The 24,354-nt window shown below is 40.0% G+C and overlaps 1 protein-coding gene across 14 annotated transcripts in view; it reads left to right on the forward strand.

Moving 5' to 3' along the window:
• sdk2b (sidekick cell adhesion molecule 2b) overlaps positions 1 to 24,354 on the forward strand; it is a 310,938-nt gene that overhangs the window by 282,289 nt on the left and 4,295 nt on the right. For 11 of the 14 annotated variants that reach the window (XM_086064326.1, XM_086064325.1, XM_086064327.1 and 8 more), the window contains 29 exons: positions 1,404 to 1,544; positions 2,507 to 2,688; positions 2,776 to 2,891; positions 3,855 to 4,050; positions 4,151 to 4,249; positions 5,168 to 5,359; positions 6,489 to 6,610; positions 6,689 to 6,798; positions 7,733 to 7,883; positions 8,051 to 8,288; positions 8,714 to 8,829; positions 8,947 to 9,136; positions 9,220 to 9,318; positions 9,401 to 9,595; positions 9,683 to 9,884; positions 9,975 to 10,078; positions 10,160 to 10,230; positions 10,980 to 11,112; positions 11,453 to 11,509; positions 11,585 to 11,686; positions 11,832 to 11,947; positions 12,670 to 12,856; positions 13,202 to 13,339; positions 14,585 to 14,797; positions 15,454 to 15,579; positions 16,627 to 16,791; positions 17,314 to 17,454; positions 18,871 to 19,030; positions 21,771 to 21,900. In XM_086064326.1, coding sequence (XP_085920452.1) covers positions 1,404 to 1,544; positions 2,507 to 2,688; positions 2,776 to 2,891; positions 3,855 to 4,050; positions 4,151 to 4,249; positions 5,168 to 5,359; positions 6,489 to 6,610; positions 6,689 to 6,798; positions 7,733 to 7,883; positions 8,051 to 8,288; positions 8,714 to 8,829; positions 8,947 to 9,136; positions 9,220 to 9,318; positions 9,401 to 9,595; positions 9,683 to 9,884; positions 9,975 to 10,078; positions 10,160 to 10,230; positions 10,980 to 11,112; positions 11,453 to 11,509; positions 11,585 to 11,686; positions 11,832 to 11,947; positions 12,670 to 12,856; positions 13,202 to 13,339; positions 14,585 to 14,797; positions 15,454 to 15,579; positions 16,627 to 16,791; positions 17,314 to 17,454; positions 18,871 to 19,030; positions 21,771 to 21,900 — 4,192 coding nt within the window. Of the gene's footprint in view, positions 1 to 1,403; positions 1,545 to 2,506; positions 2,689 to 2,775; positions 2,892 to 3,854; positions 4,051 to 4,150; positions 4,250 to 5,167; positions 5,360 to 6,488; positions 6,611 to 6,688; positions 6,799 to 7,732; positions 7,884 to 8,050; positions 8,289 to 8,713; positions 8,830 to 8,946; positions 9,137 to 9,219; positions 9,319 to 9,400; positions 9,596 to 9,682; positions 9,885 to 9,974; positions 10,079 to 10,159; positions 10,231 to 10,979; positions 11,113 to 11,452; positions 11,510 to 11,584; positions 11,687 to 11,831; positions 11,948 to 12,669; positions 12,857 to 13,201; positions 13,340 to 14,584; positions 14,798 to 15,453; positions 15,580 to 16,626; positions 16,792 to 17,310; positions 17,455 to 18,870; positions 19,031 to 21,770; positions 21,901 to 24,354 lie in introns of all 14 variants that reach the window. The other 3 variants (XM_086064322.1, XM_086064324.1, XM_086064321.1) reach the window with 2 other exon arrangements.

The following is a 24,354-nucleotide window of genomic DNA, read 5'->3' on the forward strand; positions in this document are numbered from 1 at the left end:
CATCCCATAATGCAACACGACATTTGTGGTCATAAAGGTTGAAGGAGTTGAAAACTTGTGGGTAAATAGTGAAGACTGTTTCCATGGCAACCGCTTTGACTGATCCTTTCAGTCAAGAGTCAGCGAGGAGTGATGGGAGCCTACAATCCCGCCAGAGCGAACGCACGCACACACACACACACACACACACACACAGATAAACAAAACACGTTGTCACTTGTAAACACGCCGCAGTGAAGCCTTCCATGCAGTGTCGCCTACAAGAAAAAAGATTTAGTCTGATGTACTTGTCATCCAATACACAAGATCAGGAACGTTGCATTTGCAATGCATACAGTAGACTTTTCAAACCAATCAAGACAATGTGGATGTAAAATGTATGTAATCATTACTTTGAATTACAAAATAATACCTTTGCGATATTGTAGTCTTTTTTCCTACCAGGGAAGTTAAACCAAAATGTGAGAATGTGGTTGCACACCCTTTTGTAACTTGTAACATGGCTGTGTTCAGAATTAACCAATTAAAGGGACAACAATGAAAACTGCAGAGATCCCAGAATTGAACCCTGTGGAGCACCATAAATTCCGTTCTACATGTGAATTCGTATTGCACATATACTACTTTCGGTTTTTGCTTGACATAATTAGTGTGAAGGGAGTACAATAATAAAGAAATCACACGAAGTACCATCACAAATGACGCAAGTCTCGATTATTGAGTGCACCAAATTCCCTGCAGAACAGATAGGCTAAGCAATCTGCAATCATTTTGGAGAGAGTAAACAGGACATTTTTAGTACCAGGGGAAAACTTGGTAGGAGTCATTTGCTCCCCAAAACGTATAAAACGTTTAAAATATTGCCATGGTCCCAAAAATGTTTGTATATGGCGTTTTATTTAATTAGATTTTTTTATGCTAGAGCATGCAGAAAACCTGAAGAGGTCCCTTAAAGCAATGGTAGTTAATACAAAAAACGACCAGCAGGTGGCAGCAGAGTATAAGAGATCAACCAGGGCCATGTTGCAACAAGCTCTTTTTGCCAGTGTTTTCAACAAGTTTGTGAATAATGATGAAACAGCTATATTAGAATGCTAATTGCTGCAAAACGGAAATAGATAGAAATATACTTTTTTTTCCTGATAAAAGAAGAGACTCTAATCTTTCTTTTGGTAGGTTCCATGTTTTTTAGAGCAATAGAACACAATATTCTGTGAGCCTCAGTCTAAATCAAGTAAAACAGCCGGGAGGGGGGTTTGCTTCAGTGAAAAGGACACCTCAGCCACAAGTGTCTACACCAGATTTGTGCACTCATACCTGGGGCCTTCCCTTTAACCGCTCACCCGTTGCTTCCCCAGAAACTTGGAATGAACTTTGATTAGCATGTTTGATGTGTGTTGTAGCGTGTCGCTGCCAGAGGAGCCTCCCAGCGCTCCTCCTCAGAACGTCATCGCCAGCGGTCGCACCAACCAGTCCATCATGATCCAGTGGCAGCCGCCGCCTGAAAGCCACCAGAACGGCATCCTGCGGGGATACACAGTACGGTAAGACCAACCCTTGGAGGGGTTTTTATTTACTGCTTAATTTCTTTTGTCTGGCAAGCGGCTGTTTTGGCGGGTTTTGTCGCTTCACAGCTAAACAACAGAAAAATAAGACTTGAAAAATGTTATTTTCCTGACATGTGTATTTAATGTTGAAAAAAAAAATCTCAAAAATATTACTTAATTCTAGAAATTGCTTTCTATAAAAGATGGTTTTAGTCGGGTTAGGGTTGACTTTATTCTTCGTATTTGTGTTACTCTTAAAAAACACAGATTTATTCTCTTTATAAAAAAAAGAAGTTATTTTATGGGGTTTTTTTTGGGTGGGGGCTGGGAGCCAGCCACTGTTTTTCATGGAAAGTAGAAAACAAATAAGAAGAAAAAAAGCATTTATAATGTTTTTAAAATATATATTTATTTATTTTTTTGACTCAAAAGTATAACATGTTCTTGTGTGATTACTACTTTTTTTCTAAAAAAAACCTTATTTAAAAAAAAATATATATATACTTTTATCTCAATAAGTGTCTTGAAAACTGGGGGACTGTATTCCTAAATTTTACCAAATTGTTGTTTAGAAAAACATACAGCTTTACTTGTTGTAAAAAGAAACGTGTTTCTTGGTTGTAAAAATTTAATGTATTTATTTTTACACGAGATTATGACTTAACTCTCGAAAATTTATTGCCATAAACAATATTTTATAGATATGTTTTCCTTTTCAATACACTCAACAGGGGGCGCCACATGGTGTCACATGCATTTTTTTTCCTTTTGAATTTTTATGCTGGATGTCCTGAAGGAAGTCACACATTTGTTTCTATTCTGGCTGGGTTCATTCTCCTTAGTAGTAGTAGTAATAACCACTAACATACAAGTATGTGGTTTATTTTGTTGGTGCTCTGTCTCCCCCTAGCAGGGAGTCACTTGTACCGCACGGTGTCACATGTGTGTATTTGTTTCAGGTACCGTCTGACGGGGCTTCCGGTGGACTACCAGATCAAGAACATCTCTAGCCCGGACGTGACCACACTGCTCCTGGAGGACCTCATCATCTGGACCAACTACGAAATCGAGGTGGCTGCCTACAACGGGGCGGGCCTGGGCGCCTTCAGCCACAAGGTCACAGAGTGGACCCTGCAGGGAGGTAATTACGGCCCTCTTTCTAGCTATCTACCTAGATGTCTATCTATCGTGGTTAATCAATATTTTATTTTCCCGTGTCCTGCCCCAGTGCCGACCATCGCTCCGGGCAACGTGCAGGCCGAGGCCGTCAACTCCACGGCGATCCGCTTCACGTGGACCGCCCCCAACCCGCAGTTCATCAATGGTATCAACCAAGGCTACAAGGTCAGCGGGCGCACTGACGCCACCAATTAAAGCCGCTCGCAGCATGCCAATGCTGATTGTTAGTCTTTCATACTAAAAAAAAAGTATGTGGATGCTAAGAATCAAGCATTTGCTGACGTGCAAACATTCATCTTAAAAACATTGTATAGGAATGCTGAAGATCAAGCATCTCAACTTGAAAAAAGAATGTCAAAAAACGGCTGAGAATTAAGCATTAATTTTTTACAAGTTTTTGAATTCCTTCTAAAAACCATACAGGAAAATATGTGACTGCTGAACGATAAAAAAAAAAAAAGTGAATGCTAAGAATCAAACATGCATACTAAAATAATAATAATACTTAAATGAATACTTGACTGCTGAATATTATGAGCATGTTAAGAATCAATAATTCATACAAAAATGTCATTGCTGAAAATCAAATCAAACAAAATATTTCAGTGCTAACAATCAAGCATCATTAAAAAAAAACTTTATTGCGACTAACAGTTACTTAGTGGAACTAAAATTATCTGAATGCCGAAAATCCAACACACATACCATAATATACACGAATTTCGGAATTTTAAGCAATCATACAAAAATCTGCAAATATTGAGACTTAATCGCTCATACAAAAAAATGCATGTGAATGCTGAAACTCAAGCATTCATACCACAAAAAAACAATATTAAATGAAATGAATGTTAATGTTCAAACATTCATATAAAAATATGAATATGAAAATACATGAATGCTACAAATCTAGCATTCAGACAAAAAAATGTGGGTGCTGAGAATCAAGCCTCGTGTGTTAATACCGCCAAAAAAACTAATTTCTTATTCTTGTGGCAATACTGAGAGAATGCTGAGAGACAAGTATGCGTATTTTGTGGAAAGAAAATAATGTCCTGCAACATTCATACTTAAAAAATATATGTGAATGCTGAGAATCAAACATTCATCTTAAACCCCTCCCCCCAGCTGCTGGCGTGGGAGCCCGGCAAAGAACGAGAAGTGACGATGGTGACGGCGCGGCCTAACTTCCAGGACGGCGTGCACGTGGGCTACGTGACGGGCCTGAAGAAGTTCAGCAACTACTACACCTCGGCTCTGTGCTTCACCACGCCGGGCGACGGACCCCGCAGCCCTGCCAAACTTGTGATGACGCATGAGGACAGTAAGTGGGCGGCGAATGTCCCTTTCTTCTGGGAGTTCCACTTTGCCAAACCAGCTCAAGCGTGTTTTTTTTATGTGCGTGTGCGTGTTTTTGCGTTTAGCGCCGGGCGCTGTTGGCCACCTGAGTTTCACCGAGATTCTCGACACATCGCTCAAAGTCAGCTGGAGCGAACCCGGCGAGAAAAACGGCATTCTCACAGGTGTGTGCATTTCATATTTTACATTTGAAAAAAAAAAAGGTCCACGAAGAGGGACCAAGGTTAACAAATGGGCTGGAAAAAAGCTTGCAAAAAGACAAATAGGCTATACAAGGAATTAATGAAAAAGAAGATAAGTATAAGAAATAAAAAAATTGGAGATGTCAAAAAAAGGATTATTATGATCATTTATTGCAAAGATATAAAAGAAACATAAAGGAAACCTGGGGGCTTCCGAATGAGCTGATTAAAAATCGTCAAAAAAGAGACTTTCCAACATAATATTGTGAAACATAACAATTCTGTTACTGATGATAGAGAGAAGATTGTGAAAGAATTTAATGATTTTGTTTTTGTCAATGCAGGCCCAAATTTGGCAAGAGTGGTCTGTTCGAGTGATGTGCTAGAAGTTGTGAGAAAGATTAAGAACAATCCTGAAATGTCACTTATAAAAAAGTCATTAATTGTGTTATCGAATCATTTACTTATGTCTTCAATAAATTATATTTTTCCTGATAAAATGAAAATAGCAAAAGTGATACCAGTGTGAAAAACATATTGTGTCAAATTATAGACCCGTTCCCTTGAAAGACTTGATGCCTTTTTTGAAAAATATGGTTTATTAAATGACCACCAGTATGGATTTAGAAACAAGCAATCAACAGCGCTGGAATTTGTAGAAAATATAGCTACATCAATAAATGTTCTTCTTGCATTAAACCAATAATTTATTTTATATCATTTTATGTAAAAAAAAAAAAAAAAACGGATATTTCTTGCATAAATGTATTTTAATATTTATTTAGTATGTTTTCTAATTGTTATTCTTCCTTATACTTTCCAATTATTTCAAAAATAAATAGTTTTCCTTTTGATGCCATATTTGTTTACTGACATCCGACTGTGCGTTGCTGTCGTCAGGCTACCGCATCTCGTGGGAGGAGTTCAACCGCACCAACACGCGTGTCACCCACTACCTGCCAAGCCTCACCCTGGAGTACAGCGTCACCGGACTCACCGCGCTCACCACCTACACCATTGAGGTGGCCGCCATGACGTCCAAGGGACAAGGACTGCTGTCGTCCTCCACCATCTCGTCGGGCGTCCCGCCAGGTGCGTTGACGGATGTGGTATGATTCGGAATGACCTGAATGTCTGGAGATGAATTAGGAATTAATTTGTGAATACATATATTTACTTATAGGAATAGTCTGAATATAAAATAGAGATTGCAAGGGTCAGCAACCTTTCCTGTCAAAAGAGCCATTTTAGGCCAAATAAATCTGTATGGAGGCGCAAAATATTTGAACATTATGATGAAGGAAACAGTGTGTTAGGCTTAGAATTCGAATTTTGTGGCCATTTTATGGTAATTTTAGGGATTTCTTCTTTTGTTTTTTAATATATTATGGATTACGTTTTGAACATTCTTCACGGCCTTTTCTTAAATCAATTTTCAGTTTTTTATTTGGCAATTTTGTGGACATTTTATGGTCATTTTCAGGAAATCTTTTTTTGTTTCTATCGCTACTTTTTAAATATTTATTTTTTTGGTGGGTCTTTATTTTAAAATAAATATTCGGACTTTTGGCAATTCTAAAGACATTTTATGGTGATTTTGGGGATTTCTTTTGTTTTTGGCTTTTTTTATGATTACTTTAAAAAAAAAAATCTGGCTTTTTTTTATTCAATTGTCTGACATTTTTGACAATTTCATGGACATTTTATGGTCACCTTTTGGATATTTGTATATATATTTTTAGAAGTTTGTCATCTACCTTTTATTTCTCTTTTCCGTACAAATTTGGACGCTGACATTTTTTAAATATTTAAATTATAATTTTTTTAATTCAATTTAAAAATATTTAATCTATTAAAAAAAATATGTCAAAAAAATTGCATTTTTGTAGACTGCGATTGGCTGGCAACCAGTTCAGGGTGTACCCCGCCTATTGCCCTAAGCCAGTTGGGATAGGCTCCAGCACCAGACTATAATTGGATAAGCGGTTAAGAAAATGATTGGATGGATGGATGGCAATTTTTTTTAGACAACCACAGGGAGCCACAAGAGAGGGTCTATAGAGCCACATGTGGCTCCAGAGCCACAGGTTGCAGACCCCTGAACTAGAGTAACATAGCTTCTTTTTTTTTTATCCCCGAATCACTTTGATAAGAATTATGCATATATTGTCTATTAATAAATTCCTATATTTTATCTGGTCAACCTCCTGTTTCCTCCCAGAACTTCCTGGCCCGCCCACCAACATCGCCATCTCCAACATCGGCCCACGCTCCGTCAGCCTGCTCTTCAAGCCGGGCTACGACGGCAAGACCTCCATCTCCCGCTGGCAGGTGGAGGCCCAGGTGAGCACAGAGGACCTGATCGCATATCTTTGGATTGTAGTTAGGATGCAAATGCCGATCCCTGATTGGTGGTTTTAGGTGGGTGCCGTGGGAGACAATGAGGACTGGGTGACGGTCTACCAGGTGTCCAATCTACCCGACGCTCGCTCCCTGGAGGTTCCGGGCCTCAATCCGTATACGTACTACAGGTGAGAATGCACATGCAAAGTAGGGTTTGAAGGCAGGGTTGGAGTTTCAAATGAAAGTTTTAAGACAGGGTGAGGATTTCGTCTTAGGGATTAGATTATGTTTTAAGGTTTTAGAATCCAGGTTAGTGTTTCAAATTAGAGTTAGAAGTCTGGGGTAGGGTCTCAAGTTTTCAAGTCTATGGTTGGGTTTCAAGTTTCAAGTTGCAGTTTCTAGTTTTTTTAAGTTTGGTTTCAAATTAGGGTCTGAAGCTAGGGTTTTAAGTTACAGTTTCAAAGAATGGCTAAAGTTTCAAATGACACTGTAAAAAAAAAAAAAGAATAATATTTACTACAGTTTTTTCACTCAGGAATTCTAAGTAACTTTTACAAGGAACGTTTTGAGTACATTTTACGAGTTTATTATTAATAATAATAATAATAATTTAAAAAAAGCCATGTAAGCGTTGAAGAACGAACTCATGACCTTCACCTTGGGTGACAGCCACTCTACCACCTGAGCCATGCCACTCCTTCTGTATATTGCTGGAGTCAGGTGGAATCCTCGTACCTCCAAGAGACCGATTTTGGTCTCATTTTGGACACACATGAAATGCAGTATGGCAATCAACATGAGTGGCATGACTCAGGTGATGTCTGTCTCCCAAACTGAAGTTCAGGAGTTGGTTCCTCAACGCATACGTAGCTTTTTTTATCATCAAAATTTTCATTGTAGAATTTACTAAAAAACTTTACTAGTTTTTTTTTCAAGTAAATATTACTCCCCATTATTTATAGTGTAGGGTATTTAGACATTGGCAGGGTTTCAGGTTAAGGTTTTTAGCCATACCTGTAGTAGGGAATAAATTACAATGTGTAGCACGATTTAGGGTTTCAAACCCCTTGATCTAAGGTGCGAAGACATAAATGTGGCCTTTGCTTCTAATTCAATGTGCAGGTTCCGTATGCGTCAGGTGAACATCGTGGGCAGCAGCCCCCCCAGTCAACCCTCCAGGAAGATCCAAACGCTTCCTGCCCCTCCGGACGTCGCCCCAGCCAACGTCACGCTACGCACCGCCAGCGAGACCAGCCTGTGGTTAAGATGGATGGTAAGCAAGGGGGCAGGGATGGGTGTGACCTTTGAACTACTGTACATAAACGCCTCATTGAGAGTTCCAGATCCAATATGGTGGCATTGTCTATGTACGATTCGTGGTTCAAGGTGGCGTCTTAAGTGTAAACACCGCCCACACTCGCTCACTCTCTCCTTCTCCAGCCTCTGCCTGAGTGGGAGTACAACGGTAACGCCGAACAGGTGGGCTACAAAGTGCAGTACTCCAAGGCGGGTTCGTCGGGTCACCCGCTCACACAGGCCATATCCGACCGCCTGGAGAGGGAGTTCACTATCGAGGATCTGGAGGAATGGACCGAGTACGAGGTCAGGGTGCAGGCCCTCAACGGCATCGGACTTGGACCCTGGAGCCAGCCAATCAGAGGCCGGACCCGCGAGTCAGGTGAGGTGATGTTCTATTTGTGTCAAAGGCTAAAAGCTATATGCTGATATTGTGTTTGAGATCCTTTACATGGGTCCAAAAATTGGTTCATTTTGTATAAAACAACCCAGAAAGTTGGGTCAAATTTACCCATAAAGTGGATCGGTCCATTTTTTTATTTTTTTTTCCATTATTGGGTTAATTTTGACCCAACTGTTTTTGGTCTAAATGCTAACAGCTGAAGTCTATCCACTTCATGTTTTTTATTTATTTATTTATTTATTTTCAGAATTTTTTGGGCATGCCTATTTAGATGCAGTACCTCAAGGCTCATTACTAAGCCCACTCAACTAATTGTTTATATGCAATATACTACAACTATATACTAGTATTTGCAGTGTACTATATTGACTTTTTTGGTGGGGGGGTTCATATTTGTTGTTTAGTGCCATCCTGCGGGCCCACCAATGTGTCCGCCTTCGCCACCACCTCCAGCAGCATCCTTGTGCGCTGGTCCGAAGTACCCGAGCCGGACCGAAATGGACTCATTTTAGGCTACAAGGTCAATTTGCCATTCACTATCATTGTGAAGCAGCATGGGGCTCAACAAGTCAACATTTTTTTGTGATTGCAAGGCAGCATTTGGTGCAATTTCTGCTCGTTCTCTTCTTTTGGGCAGGTGGTGTATAAAGAGAAAGACTCGGACAGTGGCGCCCGGTTCTGGATGGTGGAGGGCAACGCCACCCACAGCGTCCAGCTGGCGAGTCTGGGCAAATACGTCCTGTATGAGATCCAGGTGTTGGCGTTCACCCGCGTAGGAGACGGGCGGCCCAGTTCTCCGGCCATCTTTGAGAGGACCCTGGACGATGGTAGACATTTTGGGTTATTTTTTTTCACATTTAGGGTGTAGCTTGAAAAATGTGGGAATAATGACATCATCTGCCTCTTACAGTTCCAGGACCTCCCATGGGCATCCTGTTCCCAGAGGTGCGCACCACTTCAGTGCGTCTGATTTGGCAGTCGCCCTCGCAACCCAACGGGATCATCCTCGGTAAGTAAAGTTTTTCACCTGCATGAGGTCGCGTCACCACTGCGCTTTGACCTAAACTTGCCGTCCGCTTCCGGCGTACCAGCGTACCAGATCACGTACCACCTCAACTCCACCAACGGCAACACCGCCACCGTGGACGTGCTCAACCCCAGCGCCCGCCAGTACACGGTCACAGGCCTCAAACCCGAGTGCGTCTACGTGTTCCGCATCACGGCGCAGACGCGCAAGGGGTGGGGCAAGGCCGCCGAGGCACTGGTGGTCACAACTGAGAAACGAGGTAACGTGAGGTCGTTTGATTCTGAATAAAAATCACAACTAATTATTTGATTTCATCATCGTCTTAACTCCGCTGCTTTACCCCTAGCTCGCCCGCAGCCCACCAGCCGCCCCACCGTACCTCAGAAAGACGTGCGCGCCCGCCACGTTCTTCTGTCATGGGAGCCCGGCAGCGACGGCCTCTCACCCGTGCGCTACTACACCGTGCAGCTGCGCCAGCTCCCCGACAACAACTGGACCGTGCACTCGGCCTCCGTCAACCATGACACCACCTCATATGTCGTCTCCAGGTACCCCCCCCCCCCCCATTTCCTAAAAAAACTGATTAAAATTGATAATCAGCCCAATAATAATTATTTGCTGTGTGTTCTGTTGCCAAGGCTGAAGCCCTTCACGTCCTATCAGTTCCGAGTGAAAGCCACCAATGACATCGGAGACAGCGAATACAGCGAGGAGAGCGACGCCATCACCACTCTACAGGACGGTAGGTGATGCGCTACATGTGACCAATTGCGCCAAAAGCAACTCATTCCACTCATTCCTTCGCTATCCTTTGTTACGCCAGCGCCAGACGAAGCACCTGTCATCTTCTCGGTCACGCCTCACACCACCACGTCAGTGATGATTCGATGGAGGGTAAGACAAGACTTTTTTTGTTTAAAAATAATCATCTGAATTTTTTTTTAAATTATTATTATGGTAGTATTTTTTAATTTAAAATCTATGTTTAATAATATAAATGTTTTATTTACATTTTTTAAACGTATTTAAATTTAGTGTACGTACTCACTACTGTTTGTAAGTAAAGTTATATCCGTTTTTATCAAAAAATAAGTTTGTTCGTTTGTCTGTGTTTGATTATTGTAATTACTTTTAAAATTCTCATTTGAGTTGAATTTATAATTATTCATTTAGTTTTAGTTCCTTGTATGGTAATGACTTTTGTATATGTATTTTGTAATCATTTTCTGTTTGATAAATTATTATAGTAATTGCAGTACATTTTATTATTTAGTATTTTTTAAATCCTCTTGGTGTTATTTTATTTAAATTTTTGGAATTATGTGACGACATTTTTAGTGTTTGTATTATAAAACTGAACTTATGATGTTTTTTTACAATTGAAGTAATCATTTTTTTATCATTTAAAAGTGCTTATTTCAACTTTTATTTTTAAATATTTATTTTATTTTAATTATCATAGCAATAAAACCATTTTTATATGATCTAAAATTTGCTAATTTTGTAACCCAGTTATTCATATAGTATAATTTATTAAAATTGTTATCATTAGCATTTTTTTTTTCTGACGACGTAATGACACTCATCCATCCATTCCACTCTCCCTCCCTCCCTCCCTCCATTACTCCATCCGTCCCTTGTAGCCGCCTCCTGAGGAGAGGATCAATGGCATCCTGCTGGGCTTCCGCATCCGCTACCGGGAGCTGCTGTACGACCGTCTCCGTGGTTACTCCCTCCATGCCATCAACAGCATGTCAGCGTGGGCCGAGCTCACCGGTGAGGCAAAAAATGGTTGAATTTAAAAGATGAGCCACTAGATGGCAGAAAGGATTTCCTGGAGCACAAAAATAAAGTGGAGCAGCCACAATTTCATAATGACTTGTTAGCACATAAAGTTGAGGTTGAGGTCATGGGTTCAAATAAAAAAATAATAATCTCATAATTATTCACCTATTTCATATTGATTCTAATTATTTAATCATACAATAATTTTAAAATATATATATATATATATATATATATATATATATATATATATATATATATATATATATATATATATATATATATATATATATATTACTACTATTTCACTGACTTCACCTCCCGTCCGCAGCACCCTACAGCATCCGCAATCTGAGTGACGCCACTCTGACACAGTTCGAGCTTGACAGTAAGTTACACAGCGAAGAAAAAAGTATTAATAAAAGTAGGTTTTGATGAGAATTTGGTGCCCTTTCTGCCACAGAGCTGAGCAAGCACAAGCGCTACGAGATCCGCATGAGCGTGTACAACGCCGTAGGCGAGGGGCCCACCAGCCCGCCCCAGGAAGTGTTTGTTGGAGAAGCAGGTGTGTGTGTGTGTGAGCTCTTATATGTGTGTATATGTGGCCCACAGGCCAGTAATATGCCCAACCCTGGTCCATATCGTTAGCTGCTATTCTAACCAATAATGTCTCCTATGCTGTGTTAATAATAGTTTATGGTGCCGTCTAGTTCCCACAGCGCCTCCACAGAACGTGGCCGTTCAATCCGCCACCGCCACCCAACTGGACGTCACGTGGGACCCGCCGCCGATCAGCGCTCAAAATGGCGACATCCAAGGCTACAAGGTAAAAGCACAAATGTAACTCGCTTCACCCAATGTAACTAATTACAATGTAACTCGTTCATCCAAAGGTAACTAATTAGGGCTGAAGAAAATAGTAATCATGATTATTTTGGTAATAATTAAAATCACAATTAGGATGATCATTTATTTTTTGGTACAAAACAAGAAAATGTTTAAACGTAAAAAATATTAAGACAAACAAAATTCTTTGAAACACTAGAATTATGCAAAATCCTTTTGGATCCAACGAAATGTATGAAATTAGTTATTTTTAAAATGCTAAAAAGGTGCAAATGTATACATTTAAACAACTCAAAAATTAGTATTAATAATCTTTTTTTTTTACGATTATGCTGATTTTGTAAATGTGGAGTGTAATAATTGAAATTGTGATTGAATTTCGATTCATTGCACAGCCCTATAACTAATTGTGCCAAACGTAATAGAAAATGTAACCAATACACCAAATTTTAATTTTCCAAAATAATTCTGTCACATATATCTAATTAATCCATATTAAACAAATACCAGAAAACGTAGCTGATTTAGCCAAATGTTACTAATTTCATCAAATGCAGTTAATTCCAAATATAGAAAATGTCACCAAATACCAACAAATGTAACTTAATCTACCGACGTAAATAATTAGGTGAGGTTAGTTCCAAGTGGAACTAATTGAAGCAAATTTAACTAATTCATCCAATTGTAACTCATCCCACCAAGGTCTACTTTTGGGAGTCCAAGCGCAAGAACGAGACGGAGCGACTACGGACCCTGTTCATGCCCGAAGGAAGCGTGAAGCTGAAGAACCTAACGGGCTACACCAGCTACATGATCAGCGTGGCCCCCTTCAACGCCGCCGGGGACGGACCACGCAGTCCCGCCATCAGGGGGCGCACTCAACAAGCAGGTAGTTGAAATGGTGGGTGGGGGCTGGGTAGGATGACATTTTGGAAAGGCCGGTGGAGGAAGGGGTCCACGGAGAAGTTGAGTTATTCCAGCTTCTCCCGATACAATAGGGGCTTTGTTTCCTCAAGGAGAGAGCAAAGTTAAAAATGAGCTGGGATGTTTCTGAGCTCAAGTTCAGCCAGCTCGAATCAAGCGAGCAAGCTGAGATGCTTGTTAGGAAATAATATGAATATTAACAGAGTGGGATGGGAAATACAATTTTTTTAATATGACATAATTATCTGGACAAAAGTATTGCCCAAAAGCTACCATGATGCCATTTTTTTCTTCTCCCTCTGCGTTTCAGCCCCCAGCGCCCCCAGCTTCATCCACTTCAGCGAGCTCACCACCTCCTCGGTCAACGTGTCGTGGGGCGAGCCGGCCCTGCCCAACGGCATCATCGAGGGCTACCGTCTGGTCTACGAGCCCTGCACGCCCATTGACGGTATAACCTCTTTCTTCTTCTTCTCCTCACCACTTCACGCCGGGCGCTAATTGCTTGGCTGAACATATATATATATATATAAACTCAACGAAAATATCAACGCAACACTTTTGTTATTGCTACCAATTTTTTAGGAGATGAACTCAAAGATCGAAAACTTTTTCCCACATGCACAATATCACCATTTCTCTCAAATATTGTTCACACACCAGTCTAAATCTGTGATAGTGAGCACTTCCCCTTTGCCGAGATGACCCATCCCACCTCACAGGTGTGCCATATCAAGATGCTGATTAGACACCATGATTAGTGCACAGCTGTGCCTTAGACTGCCCACAGTAAAATGCTACTCTGAAAGGTGCATTTTTTTTATTTGGGGGAGGGAGGGACAGGGAAAATCAGGCAGTAACAATCTGGATCCCCATAAAAAAATATAAAATAAAACTGCACCTTTCAGAGTAGCATTTTATTGTGGGCAGTCTAAGGCACACCTGTGCACTAATCATGGTGTCTAATCAGCATCTTGATATGGCACACCTGTGAGGTGGGATGGATTATCTCGGCAAAGGCGAAGTGCTCACTATCGCAGATTTAAACTGGTGTGTGAGAAATGATGATATTGTGTATGCACATTCTAAAAACAGTTGGGTTCAAAAGTAACCCAATCATGGATCAAAACTGGACCGATCGACTTTCTGGGTTGTTTTGTGCAAAATGACCCATTTTTTTGGACCCAAGTAAAGGATCTGACCAATATTTATGAGTTGTTTTATGCTGAGAGACCCATTTCTTGACACATAGTTGGGTCAAATTGACCCAAGTAGAATATCGGTCCATTTTGACCTATAGTTGACCCAACAGTTTTTAGAGTGTGGAAAAAGTTTTAAATCTTTGAGTTCATCTCGTAAAAAATGGGAGCAAAAACAAAAGTGTTGCGTTTGTATTTTTGTTGAAGAGATGGATGGATGGATGGACGGATGGATGGAAGGAAGGAAGGAAGGAAGGAAGGAAGGAAGGAAGGAAGGAAGGAAGGAAGGAAGGAAGGAAGGAAGGAAGAAAGAAAGAAAGAAAGAAATATCCTGTTGTTGAAAATCCTGATGCTCATTGGGATACTGTACATTGTGATCATCTGTTTATTTTTATTTTTAGCAAAAATCTAACCTCCGTATCTCACCTCTCCTGACTAACTGCGTTGCATTGTGTGGCCTGTGTAAGAAGTGCTGTAAATGTGGTATGTTTGCGCAGACTCTTCCGCGGCCTGTGCCGACTGTCTCCACTCCACCTCCTCCCCCCCAGGCGTCAGTCGGACCGTCATGATGGACGTGAAGGGCGGCGGCCCACTCTGGATCAAGCTCAAGGACCTGGCTGACGGCGCCACGTACAACTTCCGCATCCGCGCCAGGACCTTTGTGTACGGGCCCGAGGTGGAGGCCAACATCACCACTGGCCCCGGGGAAGGTAGCCGAGAATTTGGATTATTTATTTTTTTTACCGGACATGTCAAAATTAGTGCGTTAATTTCAGCAGTAATAAATTTAATAATAATGCACATATTTGTGGAGACTGGGGTGAAGTTGTATTTTACATTTTTTTTTATTTAGAACAGATATAAAATGTGTTATTAATCGTGAGTTAACTAGTGAAGTCATGTGATTAATTAAAAAAAAAAAAAATTATCGCCTGACAGGCCTAATTACAAAAATATATATTAAAAATAAGGGGTGTTTAATCATAATTAATTGCATGATAATTTTATATCTGTTATTAATGTACAATTAAAAAAAAGGTTTTCATAAAAAATGAAATTAAATGAAAAATTGTTAAAGTAATAGAAATAGTTGCAGTGAATAAGTTAAAGATTAGATAGCTCTTAATATGTCTTACAAATGCAATTATGCCATCTAGTGGCAGAAAAATTTCCTCAATGCAAATCAATATCACACTAAATTTTTACATTATTATTATTTTTATTGTACATTTTATTGTACATTTAGAACAGATATAAAATTTGCAATTAATCATGAGTTAACTATTGAAGTCATGCGTTTAATTACGATTAAAAAATGTAATCGCCTGACACCCATATCTTAAATGTTTTCGTGATTGCTTCCCAGGAGCCCCGGGACCCCCAGGAGATCCCTTTATCACTCGTTATGGCTCAGCGCTGACCATCCACTGGACCAGCGGTGACCCGGGACGCGCTCCGATTACGCGCTACGTCATTGAGGCCAGACCTTCTGGTGAGTGTGGCAAGATTTCAGTGGACTCTTTCGGGGGGGGGCAGTGTAAAGTGTCACCATCTGCCGCCCGCTCGCCATGCGGGGCCCCTTTAATAGCTTATCGATCAGTCCGGACAATCGGCGTTAGCTCTTGATTGACGGAGCGTGGCAGGGTGACGGATGACTTGATGCCATATGCCAACAAAATGGTGGAGTTTTTTTTAAACACGATTGATTAGGTGATAGCTCATCAATACTTTGCCCACAACACATCACAAACCTCGTTAGTGTTTTTATGAGAGACTTCATTTAAAATCTTTGGGGCTACTTTTTTGTTTATTTGCAAGAAATGGTAGAAATTGTATAGAGAAGCACAGAATGCAGTATTTTTCTGTAACAATATAAGTCGTCATCAACAATTAGAAGTTTGTGTTCACGTATATATCCGTTGCTGGTCAGAAGACAGTGACTACTGCATTCTATCCACTCTATGCAATGTCTCCTCTCCTCACAACACAACTTTTTTTTTTCCAGTGTTTATTGCATTGTGACAAATGAGCTACGATGTGTTTACTTGGCCCATCAAGAGTTAGCGGGGGCATGTAATTAATGCTGTCTGGCAGCTTTTCCAAAGGTGAAATATGGCCGCACGCCTTTTTATTTTATTTTTTTTTCAAATACCCGCCGGAGCTGTGAAACTAATAGATGCCTCACGGTTTATCAAAAAGAGGGCACATTATGGAAAAGTGACTTTTTGATGTTTGTAAACAAATGCAGCAGTTGTGTCGCTGGCGTCTCTGCCCACCCATCAAGTGTAAAATTTAAAAAAACAAGTCAATCTTAAATGATCTGCCTATTTCTGTCTCACTTGTACCAAAACATGGAGCTAGATTTACATAATAACTACTTACCTTAAGAAGAAGGAATTCTGCCATTCTTCCCACTTTTGGGGCCTCCATTAGGTCTGCACACACACAATCCACACCCGGACTAGAAACTTGAACCCGTATTTAAAACCCTGACCCCTGTTGAACCCTTGATTTGAAACCCTAACAATTGACTTTGCAGATGAAGGCCTGTGGGACATCCTGATCAAGGACATCCCCAAAGAAGTGACGTCGCACACGTTCAGCATGGACATCCTGAAACAGGGCGTCAGCTACGACTTCCGGGTGATCGGCGTCAACGACTACGGCTATGGCTCGCCTAGCCTTCCCACTCCCTCCATATCTGGTGAGTGCCGATTTACTCGCTTCTTACGTATACATGTGTCTTGAAGTTATTTTGTGACAAATGCAAATTTTGAATCTGATCGAATGGCCATGAGGTGGTGTCCCTCAAGCGTCAATCCTGGGACCCCTTTTTTTTTTCAGTTCGTAACCAAAATTGCCGCTCTGAAGCATTTGTCCCAAAGGTAACATATTGCTTTGCATGTGACAGCAGAACTTAAACATACATTTAACTCATTCACTCCCAGCCATTTTTTACTGAAGCAACCCCCTTTTCATATTAAAAGCTAATCTTTAACAAAACTGTAAAATACAACTTGACCCCAGCCTACACAAATGTATGCATTATTATTCCATTTATCACTGCTAAATTTTGACATGGACGTGTCTGCTGCGTTGCGACTGGAATTCCCCCAGTGCAGGCTTTCCATGTCATTAGTAGCGCCTTAAAAATAATAGTGCCGTTAAAGGACCTTTCACTTAACTCGAAATTAACTCATTTTGACACCCTTACTTTTTACACCAGCCCAAAAAGTGGCCCCCTTCTACGAGGAGTGGTGGTTCCTGGTGGTGGTTGCCCTCGTGGGGCTCATCTTCATCCTCCTGCTGGTTTTCATCCTCATCATCCGAGGACAGAGCAAGAAGTATGCAAAGAAGTCGGAATCAGGTGAGACGTGCCCTCACAGTAGCCATGCTGCTTTACGACTTTTTTCTTTTTAACTTCCCCACAGGGGAAAAAATCCAATAATTTTGTCCCTGTAAATCATGTTGTTTTTATTTAACGAGCAGTCAACTCCTCCATAAATGCTTCCCGAAACAGATGTTGGTGAAAAGACGCAGCCGGGCAAGGTCGGAACTTGTCCGTTGACAATCGCGTGTGTTTTGCCTCGCTCAGCACTTCTAGGCTTGGGTATACGTAGAGGAGGTGTTGCTCCAGCAGGGTCACTTACTGCCCATCTATTTGACTGACAGTAGAAAAAAACAAGAGCCCTCCGTCTCCTGCCTTCGTGTCAGGCTTTGGTGTGTGTGTTTTTTCTTCTTCACATACTTGTGTGTAACCGCCAGCTGACCTTAAGTCACTCCAGAGCAACCGCGGAGCCAAGAATGTTTTTAACCTCTAACACAGGGGTGGGCCAATTTTTGTGCTCCGGGGCCACATTTTATTTTTGAAACAGACAGATTGACCAGGCAAAAAAAAGAAGAAAAGGAAAACCACTTAAGATAGTTTGAAAAGAATAAAAGTAATTATAAATTCAAATCATATTTCATTCATTTTATTTATAATCAATGAAATAATTTAATTAACCAATTATTTGATCAAACAAAAACTACAATAATAATAATACATCTTCAATGTATTATTATTATATATATTTTTTAATTATATTAAAATGATTTACTTTGCTATTTTTAAATGTATCTAGATAACAAATTTAATACAGCCTAAATTTTGTTTACAATTTAACAATTAACCAATGATTAAATTAGGTAAAAGAATGTAAAAAAAATAAAAAAAAAGAGTCAACAAATACATTTTAAATATGGCAATTTTAACAACAAATTAATAAAGAACTGAGTACAGTACATCATAAAAACAGCTTTTGTCATTTTTTTAATTTGTTAATTTCTCCTTTTGATAATTTTAGTTTATATCTTACAGATATTGAAACCTAAAATTCACTATAGCAATAAAGTTGAAAAGTGCAAAAAAATCATATAATCAATATTTTTTTTAAATATTAAAATTAGGTAGTAAGTGTCCCTCACAAAAGGCATTTTCCAATCTGAACTTTTCTACCATATTCTGATTTACTGAAATTATATATGCACATATATAATTGAATACTCTAAAACAGGCTGCGACATGTGACCAGGAGATTTATTGTGGCCTATTATCCAATGTTATTCTTGTATGATCCAAGTTTTCATAAACAATAAATGCTTTGAACACAAGACGACTCAATATTTTTGGGTGTGTGACTGCATTCCGTGTGTCTGCCTTATACATGTTCTCCTCTCGCCTTCGACTCGCGAAGCCAACAACACTAACGGTGTTGCCCCACTCGGACCTGTGGTCACACAGTGTCTCTGTACGTGTGCGCAGGTAACAACGCCAACTGCAACGCGCTGACGCACGGCGACATGGTGAGCCTGGATGAGGGTCGCTTCCCCGCCCTGGAGCTCAACAACCGCCGGCTGTCCGTCAAGAACTCCTTCTGCCGCAAGAACGGCGTCTACACCAGGTCAGCCTATGCAACGGCACTTCCGAATCCTCGGCGATTATGGATTAATGCCGCGTCTTGATCTCGGCTCTCGGAATACCAAAGACCCTCACGCCCGCCCCGCCGCCTTATCCGCAGGATCACAATTCAAACAAGCCTCTTAATCCTACCGTAGTCCAGCTAATTCCGAGCTTTGTCAGACAGGCGGCGGTGTTTACGGCTGATTTTCTGCCGATTAGTCAGGGGTTCAAATGCAGAGTTAAGTTCACTTTTATTTGAACTTGGCATCTCATTGCTTTGCCAGTGTTTACCCACAGCTTGGTTCATAGTTAGCTAGTTCAGTGGATAGGTCCAAAGCTGGACATTCTACTTGAGGATGGATGGATGAATGGATGGATGATATCTATATACAGTATCTGGATGGATGGATGGTATCTATCTATCTATCTGGATGGATGGATGGTATCTATCTGGATGGATGCATGGATGGATCGATGGTATCTATCTATCTGGATGGATGGTATTTATCTATCTGGATGGATGCATGGATGGATGGATAGTATCTATCTATCTGGATGGATGGATGGATGATATCTATCTATGTGGATGGATGGATCAATGGTATCTATCTTTCTGGATGGATGGTATTTATCTGGATGGATGCATGGCTGGATGGATGGTATCGATCTATCTGGATGGATGGATGGATTGATGGTATTTATCTGGATGGATTGATGAAAGGATGGATGGATGGTATCTATCTGGATGGATGCATGGATGGATGGATGTATCGATCTATCTGGATGGATCGATGGTTTCTATCTGGATGGATTGATGAAAGGATGGATGGATGCATGGATGGATGGATGCATGGATGGATGGTATCTATCTGGATGGATGCATAGATGGATGGTATCGATCTATCTGGATGGATGGATGGTATCGATCTATCTGGATGGATGCATGGATGGATGGATGGTATCGATCTGGATGGATTGATGAAAGGATGGATGGATGCATGGATGGATGGATGGATGGTATTGATCTATCTTAATGGATATCTGGATGGATGCATGGATGGATGGATCGATGGTATCCATCTTTCTGGATGGATGGTATTTATCTATTTGGATGGATGCATGGATGGGTGGCTGGATAAACCAGCTGTGTTGGAGAAGGGAATAGTATTTATATATCTCGATGGATGATATCTATATACCTGGATGGATGGATGGATGGATCAATGGATGGATGGCCAGCCAGGTTTATAGGTTTATGGTTTACTTGGTAGACTGAGGAATGAATGGATGTCTAAGTCATTTCTTCACTCTGTTTAGTCTTCACTCTACTTGCAAATTTCCCCATTGTGGGATTAATGAGGTTATTTTATAATACTTGCATTCTATTTCAACTGAATGCAATGGACATTTTTGTCCACTTGGAAACGCCCCCTTTTCTCTTGGAAAAGTTGTGTGTGCTTAAAAAAAAAAAAAGTATAAACATGCCACAGCTCCACATGGAGCCGGGAAAAGTCAACACGTGTCAGAGGAGACGAAGAAGGTGGGGGGTTAGGTTTGTTTAGTAGGACCACCGGAAGGTATGAAGGGGGCTTTTCTTTACGACACTACGATTAGAAAAACAAAATCAAAGTGCTTCTTATGGTTGACAGTTTGTAACCATATTAAAGGCTATTAAATGATCTTTTAAATATGAGTTAGTTCATTAAAATATAACAGTTTATGATATTGTCACTCAAATTCATTGTGAAATGTAATATTTAGTCATCATTTATTTCACAACTGATACATACTGAAACATGCATTTGTATTTAATGACCTTCTTGATCATTTAATTATCATACATTATCATTGACATTTTTAAAATGTTATTATCTCATGGAAATTGTATTTATTTAATGGCATTTTATTCGATTTCTTTTTGTATTGATTTTATTTTATCAATCATTTAATTTAGTGTTTTTAAATATTATTTTTAATTGATTAAAATATTTTGTGTCATTGTTATTTTTAGTTATTTAGTCACTTTTGTTAATTAACGCTTTTTATTTTGTTCATTTATAATTAGTGTATTTTTAATATATTTGATAGGATTTTTAATTTATAGCATTTGAATTTGATATTTATTTTGTAATAGTTTTATTATTTGTGTTAGTTTATTGAATTATATATTATTTATTTATTTATTACATTTTTATCTTATCTTATTTATCTTTAATTTTATGTAATTGGATTTGATTTGATTTTTGTATTATTTAATAGCATTTTTGTTCATTTTATTTGGGATTATTAAATTGAATATTGAGTCATTTAAAATATATTTGCTTTACGATAATTTTTTGGAATATAATTTTTAATTGATTGAAATATTTTGTCATTGTTATTTTTTTATTATTCAACGGATTTTCTTTATTTGACACTTATTTTAGTTAATTTATTTGATTGAATTTTTAAATAAATAAATGCATTTTAATTTGGTCTTTATTTTGTTCTTGCTTAATTTATATTTATAATCAAATTTAATTTTTAATAACTATTTTTTATTATTATTATTTAAATGATTTTTGTTGCTGTTAATTTAGTTATTTTAGTTAAGTTAATTGAGTTTATTTACTGAGATCTGATTGGTTGAAATGCAAATCCTGTTTATGATGCTAACCACAGATTACATTGATAAGATATGAATCTCATTGTTTTGCTTCTTTTTCCTGTTTTTGTTTGTTTGTCCGTTTGTTTTCATGCAGGTCTCCTCCCAGGCCAAGTCCAGGCAGTCTCAACTACTCGGATGAAGACGTGAGCACAAAGTACAATGACTTGATCCCTGTGGAGAGCAGCAGCCTTACCGAGAAACCCTCCGAAATCTCTGACTCGCAGGTACTCTAGCAACACACCATCCGTCTTTTGAAAACATATTTATTTACGTTCGGGGTGTGGGGGGGGGCGTCTTTCATCATGTCCGTGTGCGCACACTCCACTCTGCATCGTCAGCTCTGCTGTATTTTGTGTGTTTTTTCCCCCCCTGTCATTCAGCACAAGTTCATACATTTGGCCAACAGAAACCACAGACGCTCTGTTGGAAACCATAGCACCATCCAACGGGTCCACTCAGTTTCCTACTGCAAAAATCTTTTTGAATGAACAGACGCAAGCAAGAGTCCACATGAGCACGGGTAGTTTTAAACGCATTTGTATCCCCACGCTTGGGATTTCGTATAAGACCAAACATTATTTATAGAGTACCTTTCATACATACAAAATGCAACTCATAGTGAACATAACGCCCAGTCCGAAGGGCCTAAGGAGCCTCCTGGATGACCCCCAGATCCCTATGAGAAGCACCCCCCCCCCCTTGAGGAAACACTGAAGCTAAAAGCTAAAACGCTTTAAAAAAAATTAAAGAGCAAAAGAGATCAGTTAAAAGGCAAACTAAAAAGGCGTGTCTTGAGCCTCCTTTTAAAAATGTCAACATGCCAGGCAATTCCGTAGGTGAGGACCATAATTTTACGATGTCACATTGCATGTACCGGCCTATTAACTCATTCACTCCCAGCCATTTTCACTGAAGCAACACCCTTCGCTCCCGGCTGTTTTACTGGATTTTGACTGATTGACAGAATATTGTGTTCTATTGCTATAAAAACATGGAACCTACCAAAAGAAAGATTAGTCTTAGTATATTTGTATCTGTTTCCGTTTTGCTCGATCATAAAAAAACATATAAATACGTCTTTGGGACACTAGTAATATTTATAATAATGAGGTAAGCCTATTTAGTCATTTAATTTTTCAGATCTATGAGTTGCCAGTTTTCGAGCGTATTTATTTAAAACTACCCGCCTACATGTGGACAATGTCTCAGGGTGTTGACTTTTCTTCCTCAACCATGGCTGGAATTTTTCTGCCTTTTCCATCAGCTGAGCCAAAGTGGCCGTCAACTCCAGATTGGACCTCTCTCACTCTCATATTCTCATTTTCCCACCACCATGTGTCTTTCGTGTTGTTTGGGAACATTTTATTCCCGGGTGTCTTTCATGCATATGTGTTCTTGTTTATGTCAGCTCTTCTCTCTCTCTCTCTCTCTCTCTCTCTCTCTCTCCCTCGCTCTCACTTTGTTTCTGTGGTGAAATATCTTGCGATCTGGTCAAGGTGGAAGCACTGCCTTGAATTTTTTCGTTGACTTGGGTCCTTTCCCAAATGATCTATTGAGTGTGTGTCAACTAAACATTCCTGGTATGAACTCCGCAGCCCCCAAAAATCCTCTCTCGTCGCCTCTAAACCCCCCACTCCTCACTTTCCCCTCCACAATGAATCGCCTCAAAAAGGAGCTTTCGTCGCTCGCTAACGTTCCCTCAACGTTTCACCACCTGGCTGACGTCCCTGCTTTTTTGCACTCTCTGTATCCAAAATCCCTGGAATGGTTTTAGGGTTTCTCCAGCTGTGTTCTCTAAGGAAGTGTCGTCTTTTGAATCCTGTTTCTCCCTACACGTTTGACACTCTTTTTTTTTTGTTGCCTTTTTTAGACATGAGCTTTCGCCTTCGCCGCGGAGCAAATAGAGATGATCTCACTTTCTGAGTCACACACAGTAGATCATGCAGAGATTCACTTTAATGGGTATTATGTCATATTTGTGTCGAGATCAAGTCGTCCCCCCATTCAAATAATCTGTCATTATGATCCAGGATGAAATGTTCTTTCTCAAAAATGCACCGTTTTGGCTTCTGGGGGACCCCTGCTGTGGTCACTAAACAAGTACAAGGACGACCCCCACACTCTATAATCCATAACTGGGCAAGACAAAGGACTGACCCACTCTGGTGATTTTGGGAGGAGATGGGATGGGGGAGGTGCCAATTGCCAGATCAGGCTGCCCCGACTGCAACGTCTGTCAAAGGGCTGGGAAAGTTAGGAGGCGTGCTGGGGGTTTTAAGTTGCTCCACACCACACACAACAACAACAACAAAACGACACGTTAGCAGATATGCTAACCAGTGACCACTCGGTTACAGTGCCACCTTACAATTAATCAGTAAACCACAATTTAATGAGATAAATGAATGAGAAAAATGCTTTATACATATTATAGGACCCAGATTGAAGAACGGATTGCACCGTATACGGCACACACTTTTCCAACCCTTGATTTAGCGTGATCTTGACAATGCTAAAGACGGAATTAGCAACTATTGATGATACCATAAACACCTAAGGGGTCTAGGCGGATATCTCAATCTCTCTTCTTCATTTAACACCGTACAATGTAAAAAAAAAAGTTTGTCAATTGACACTGACGACAGCAAACTGATCCTTTGATGAGTTGCTTTCTTGTG

The sequence above is a fragment of the Leptonotus elevatus genome, chromosome 20, assembly GCF_054856555.1.
Source record: "Leptonotus elevatus isolate MCC_2025b chromosome 20, RoL_Lele_1.0, whole genome shotgun sequence".
NCBI lineage: Eukaryota > Metazoa > Chordata > Actinopteri > Syngnathiformes > Syngnathidae > Leptonotus > Leptonotus elevatus.